General features: G+C 41.3%; 1 protein-coding gene across 1 annotated transcript in view; it reads right to left on the reverse strand.

Moving 5' to 3' along the window:
- Nucleotides 1-6,071, reverse strand: part of dnai1.2 (dynein, axonemal, intermediate chain 1, paralog 2) — a 33,602-nt gene extending 27,531 nt beyond the window's left edge. The window contains exons 1-11 of the mRNA XM_023988592.2: nt 5,886-6,071; nt 5,246-5,311; nt 2,072-2,167; nt 1,766-1,846; nt 1,453-1,579; nt 1,296-1,342; nt 974-1,129; nt 794-853; nt 555-680; nt 299-383; nt 79-196 (exon numbers count right to left, since the gene is read on the reverse strand). Of these exons, the coding sequence (XP_023844360.1) occupies nt 79-196; nt 299-383; nt 555-680; nt 794-853; nt 974-1,129; nt 1,296-1,342; nt 1,453-1,579; nt 1,766-1,846; nt 2,072-2,167; nt 5,246-5,311; nt 5,886-5,927 (1,004 nt within the window). The 5' untranslated portion in view covers nt 5,928-6,071. The remainder of the gene's footprint in view (nt 1-78; nt 197-298; nt 384-554; nt 681-793; nt 854-973; nt 1,130-1,295; nt 1,343-1,452; nt 1,580-1,765; nt 1,847-2,071; nt 2,168-5,245; nt 5,312-5,885) is intronic.
- Between the last annotated feature and the right edge of the window lie 290 nt (nt 6,072-6,361).

A 6,361-nucleotide genomic window follows, 5' to 3' on the forward strand; every position in this document is an offset into this window, starting at 1 on the left:
AAGCCACACACCTATCAGAACTGTTTCAGTGATAGTAAAGCCGCATTGTCGTTGTTGTTGTAATGTGAGAAGACTGACCAGCAGAGGGCAGTGACAGACAGCCTCTTGGCTTTGTCATACTGAAACTTCCAGAGGGGGAGAAGGGTGCCCTCCTGCTCCCGGTACTCATCAGAGGCATCTTCAAAGTACTTAAAATCTAAAAGAGGGAAGTGACATCTCATATCATGTCACCATGCAGGGACTATCAGGAGGTTTTGTATCAAGGTAAAATAACATGGCACACACAGGAAGGACCTACCTTGTGCAATGTCGTCAAACGTGTTTTGGTTCACCATCCGCTCGATGATCTTGGCCACCTTGGCAACTTTGGTGATGTCATCACTCTGAGGGGAAAACGGGGAAAGTTTTCAGTTCTCTACCTTCAATGGGATCAACAATGTCTGTGTGTTGTTGATTGAGGGTCCGATTTATCTAAGTGTTATCTCCAATTGATTGGCTTGGGGTCATAGTTTATTTTTCATGTCAAAGTGAATAGCTTGAGGTTTGAGGTTTACCTGAGTCTCCACCAGCATCATCTTCTTCTTGCCTTTGTCGTCGTCCTTCTTGGGGATGGCTTTCGCCTTCTCCTTGTTCTTCTCCTGCTTCTGCAGCACCTCCAAATACACGTCATAGATCTCCCACTGCAGGAGGAGGAGGAGGAGGTTACCCTGTTGTATCACTAGCCTTCATAAAGTTCATGTTTAGGGGCAGCAAACAATGAGTATCATCAAACTCAAAATTATGTATTTCTCACCTGATTGGCAGTAGCTGAGAAGTTTGCACGAGGAGGGGGCTCTGTCTGACATCCCCTTTCCTGAGGAATTCTGAGAATTATTGTCTTGACAATCTTCGCAAGACAGATTTGCCCTTCTACAATATTATAGGCAATTTATGCTTCTTGCAACATAGTCTGCTTTGGCCCTACCCTACCTACCCTGAGTGGGTTGTTGAGGGTTTGGGAGGCCCTCTCACTGAAGTTGAACTGGTTGGTGATTTTCTGCTCCTTCTTGCCAGCCTTGGACTCCACGCTGTCAGCTCTCTCCTCTCCCCCGCCCTCCTCCACATCCCCTGCATCCTCCCCACCTGCAGCCTGAGCCAGAAGAAAGAACCAGAGAACACTTTTCACTATCTTGTCTCCGACTCTTGTTTGGGTTTGGCATGCGTTGATTGTAAGTCACTTAAGAGTCACTCAAATTACTGAATGTAGGCTATTTCACAGACTTCTTGGTATGTTAATAAATTAAGTGCTTTCCTACCGGAGTCTCAGGTTTTTCAGCTACAGCGGTCTCAACTGTGGCTTTTTCTGGAATAATAATCAACATCTCATGTTACATTCAAAGTTATTTCAAACGTTTGCTCTTGTAAAGGCAGCATATTTGATCACACAAAAATTCCTGAAGCCCTGCTATCTACCCTCAGGAAGGCCCTGTTTGGCCCTCTGTCTGCGTGCCTCATCTGAGTCCTGGTGCAACAGGTTACCCTCCAGCACAAAGTGGACAGCCAGCTGATCCACACTGCTGATTGGCTTGTATGAACGTTCCTGAGAGAAGACAATGATACACATGTATTTACATTGGATAATGCTTATGTGTATCCATCATACAAGGTATCTTGAAAATCTTGTTTGTTTACATTAATATCCATTACATGATGGACCCAATAAGGAAGAAGGGAGAAGTTGTTCATAAAATCATGGATTAGACTGGAGGTTACTGTAATACTTTACCTTGAAGCTGTAGCGGACGATATTCTGAGGGGCATGTGGGTTGTTTGCAGTCAGGATCCTGGTGAATTCCTCTTTTAACTCCTGGTTAAGTGAAAAAAGATACAGTACATCAAACAACTTCTAAACATTACATACAACTGGTAAATGAATGAGCCAGAACCTTAAAGTCTTATGAAGAAGAAGTTACTTATACAGTATCTGTGGTCAGAACTATTCTGTGTATCCTTTATGACTCAATTACAGTCTGGCTCTGTTTGGTGCCATGTCAGGATTCCAGACACCACAGTCCAGCTACAGTAAACTCACAGCCTCGGTGAGATCCAGCTGGTCAAGTGGCTTGATCAGAGTCTTCCCTTGCATCCACTCATCTCCTTCACCCGTTTCTGTTCCATCCTCCTCATCCTGACCAAAAAAACATGACCAAACGGACATAACCAACATGTTTGTCTGACTAAAAAAAGTGGACATAAGCTATATTGCTTGCCTAATGCTAACGATGTGATCATGTGGATACAGGGCTCTGAATTAACTTTTTCATTGGTAGCACTGGTGCTTTAGTAATGAGTGTCTTTGATCTCCTAGAGTAGCTATCCAGCCCTTTTTCTATCTTTCAGTGCCATCTAAAAGTTATGGCTCGACATGTTTGTTTCTTATCAAACAAATAGTGAGCAGCCCGCAAGAAGGCTAGTTTATAACGTTGAATTATTATAATAAAATGTGACCCGCGAAGAAAGAAACATTTTAGCTTCAGTAAATGAGTCATAACTTTCGATAGGTTTTGGCTAGAGAGGAGCAGTTTACTGCATCGTAAAGGCGCAACTATGGTCACAAAGCAGAAAAGACTTACCCGTGGTCGTGGTTTTAACAGGTGAAGTGCAAAGGGAAAGATGCATTATGTGAGGAGCAAACTGAAGTGAAGAGAAAATTCAGCAACTCTTGGAGGACAGTGGAAGTTGTTAAAAGTGCATCTTTATTGATAACATAAAAAATGCACTCAGTCTATGTATTTATCAGGTTTTAAAGGTCATGAACTGTCAAAATCAAATTTTTTATGAAATGTGATTATATTTGAAGGAAACCAGATCAAAGTATGATGACCAAAGTATGAACAATTACTGTTGCTTCTAAACTGATAAAGTTTGATCATAAAGTTACTGGTGCCCTCCCCCATGTCAAACACTTCATTCATTACTAAGGGGACAAGGTGACATCATCTTAACTCTCATTTTAATACACCAATGGTAACATGATATTCTCTTACCTAATTTAAATATGTACCGCCTTGTAACCAACATCAGACAAGGCGTGTTTGCAAAGGGGCGTGGTTTATATAACGAGATGGCTACTCTATTGGTGCCAACAATTTACTGTAGGCAAATGTCAGCATATATCATTACAAGTTTACCCCATCTATGGCAAAGATACTTATATGTTTCCCCTTTGTGTCTACTGTTAGCTAGTTACTGGCTAGCTAGGTCTTCAGCCAGCATGGAACAAAAGTGGGAAAGGTTTGTTCAAAACTCAGACGCAGTTGTCAAGTCAACACATTTGTCAGTGCTTCTGTGAACCGCATCATAAGAGAAATGCCAAACTGGAGATAAAAAAAAGACTGTTCAGGACAGAAAAGAGACATGAAGGAGGGTTGTATGAGCGCCAAAAGTATTGGGACAGTGACACATTTTTTGTTGTTTTGGCTCTGTGCTCCAGCACTTTGGATTTTAAATTATGCAATAACTATGAGGTTAAAGTATTCAGACTCCTTCCCCTTTTCCACATTTTGTTACGTTACAGCCTTATTCTAAAATAGATGAAATAAAACATTTTCTTCATCAATCAGGCCTTTATGGTAGAGCGGCCAGACGGAAGCCACTCCTCAGTAAAAGGCACATGACAGCCCGCATGGAGTTTGCCAAAAGGCACCTGAAGGACTCTCAGACCATGAGAAACAAGATTCTCTGGTCTGATGAAACCAAGAATGAACTCTTTGGCCTGAATGGCAAACGTCACATCTGGAGGAAAACTTACACCATCCCTACGGTGAAGCATGGAAATGGCACCATCATAATGTGGGGATATTTTTCAGCGTCAGGGACTCGGAGACTAGTCAGGATCGAGGGAAAGATGAAAGGAGCAAAGTACAGAGAGATCCTTGATGAAAACTTGCTCCAGAGCGCTCAGGACCTCAGACTGGTGTGAAGGTTCACCTTCCAACAGGACAACGACCCTAAGCACACAGCCAAGACAACGCAGGAGTGGCTTTGGGACAAGTCTCTGAATGTCCTTGAGTGGCCCAGCCAGAGCTCGGACTTGAACTAGATCGAACATCTCTGGAGAGACCTGAAAATAGCTGTGCAGCGACACTCCCCAACCAACCTGACAGAGCTTGAGAGGATCTACAGAGAAGAATGGGAGAAACTCCCCAAATACAGGTGTGCCAAGCTTGTAGCGTCATACCCAAGAAGGTGCTTCAACAAAGTACTGAGTAAAGGGTCTTAATACTTATGTAAATGTGATATTTCAGGGGGGGGTTTATATAAATTTGCAAACATTTCTAAAAACCTGTTTTTGCTTTGTCATTATGGGGTATTGTGTGTAGATTGACATGGGGAAATAACAATTTAATCAATTTTAGAATAAGGCTGTAATGTAACAAAATTATGAAAAAGTCAAGGGGTCTGAATACTTTCCAAATGCACTACATCTGTAGTCATGGTAGAATCCACATTAATGTAGAAGTGTTTGGAAACATATTCTATTCTTATTTACAATAAAAGTGACTCCAAAATGAAGTAATCATTGTGTGCTTGGAATATGGGACCAAATACTTAACTTTTGACTACTATAATACACATCAGCTCATTTGTCCCTACACTTTTGGTCCCCTGAAATGGGGGGACTACGTACAAAAAGTACTGTAATTTCTAAACGTTTTCATCCGATATGGATGAAAATACTGTTAAATTAAAGCTGACAGTCTGCACTTTAACCTCATAGTCATTGTATCATTCCAAGGTGCTGGAGTACAGAGCCAAAACAACAACAAAAAATGCATTCTCCCAACACTTTTGGAGCTCACTGTATTTCAAACTTGCCTCCTATGGTTTCAGTGACCAATCAAAATGGGAATACAACATAAAACATGACGGGATTGGTAGAAAAATCTGACCAATAAGAGTCGATTTTGAGACATAAACTTCTATTAGTAAAACAGACTGTAGGCCTAGAATCTGGGGCTACGGGTGTTGCTTTTACCGAATAGGGTTCATCTTAAAGAACCCCTTTGCTCAACTTCCACTGTCCTCGAGAGATGCTGGATTTCCTCTTCACTTTCACAGGTGAGGTGAAATTAAATTATACAAATGTAACAACTTCGAAGCACACGTGACACGAAACACAAATGAAAGAAGTGTTTTACCTGCTTCCAATGGCACAAATAGAATTTAGTCATTAAATTTGTGTATAGTTATAATAGCCACCTACCTTTTTCTTGCTGGCAGCTTTTGCAGTCTTTGCTGCGGGTGCCTTCTGGGACTGAGCATTTGATCCCTATACAAAACAGACATATTTCATAACTTTGTTTCATGATCCACTAGGGCTGCATCTCAATATTCTACAGTCAGTCAGTGGCTTCGTCTGCTTGTCTTCTCTCCTTTATCTGCAATTTTCTGAAAAGAACAGAGTAGACCATAGCAACCAGACATTTGCCTCTCAGGGTTCTCCCCAAAGAATGTAAGAGGGCTGCTGCTTAACCTTGTGGACTGGTTGTGCCAGTATTTGTTATCATTTAAGGCACATTTCTGCTTTTGATTGCAGAAAATGTCAGTTACAGCCGTACTCAGCAGCATCACCTTGGGAGCACCCTGTCAGCTGTTTACTAGTAACTTCTTACTAGTAACTTCTTCACCTAAATGCAGATAAGGAGAGGGAACAAAGAATGGAAGCCACTGTAAACTGTTGAGATGCAGCCATTAATCAGCAAACCAGTCACTTATTGCTACTTGATAGCAACGTAGTTACAATGTATGTTACTGTACAATCATGCATTCAGCAATAGCGAACTTATTAGCTAAAACATTAGCTAACGAAAGCTAATGTTAGCGTTATAAAACGTTAACGTTACCTGCTTGGATTTCACAGCTCCTGTCTTGTGAGCTACAGGCATTGTGTCCAAGAGATAACAAACTATTGATAAGAAATACCCTTTTATTGTATAGATAACGAACGCTATACAACAATTTTTTAAATAGAGAGATGAAAAGTTTTCAAACTGTAACTCTACTCCAGCTGCTGCAAGTGTTTATCAGTTGCCGTGCCAACGAACATGTCGGGTCTGGGTCTTGTGGAGCACGAGCGCCTCCAGCTGTCCTTTGCATGTCAATGGTAGTGATATTCCAAATGCAGCCTACATTTTGTTGATGAAGGTATATTGACGGAGGGCAGTTTTCAAGCCTTTTGCATGCACTCCAAGAGTAAAATTGATTGAATGATCCATCAAAATATACCAGACAAATGTTAAGTATATCTATATATATATATGTGTGTGTGTGTCTATAAACTCAGCAAAAAAAGAAACATCCTTTTTTCAGGACCCTGTCT

The sequence above is a fragment of the Salvelinus sp. IW2-2015 genome, linkage group LG1 (genome assembly GCF_002910315.2).
Source record: "Salvelinus sp. IW2-2015 linkage group LG1, ASM291031v2, whole genome shotgun sequence".
In the NCBI taxonomy this organism is placed as follows: domain Eukaryota; kingdom Metazoa; phylum Chordata; class Actinopteri; order Salmoniformes; family Salmonidae; genus Salvelinus; species Salvelinus sp. IW2-2015.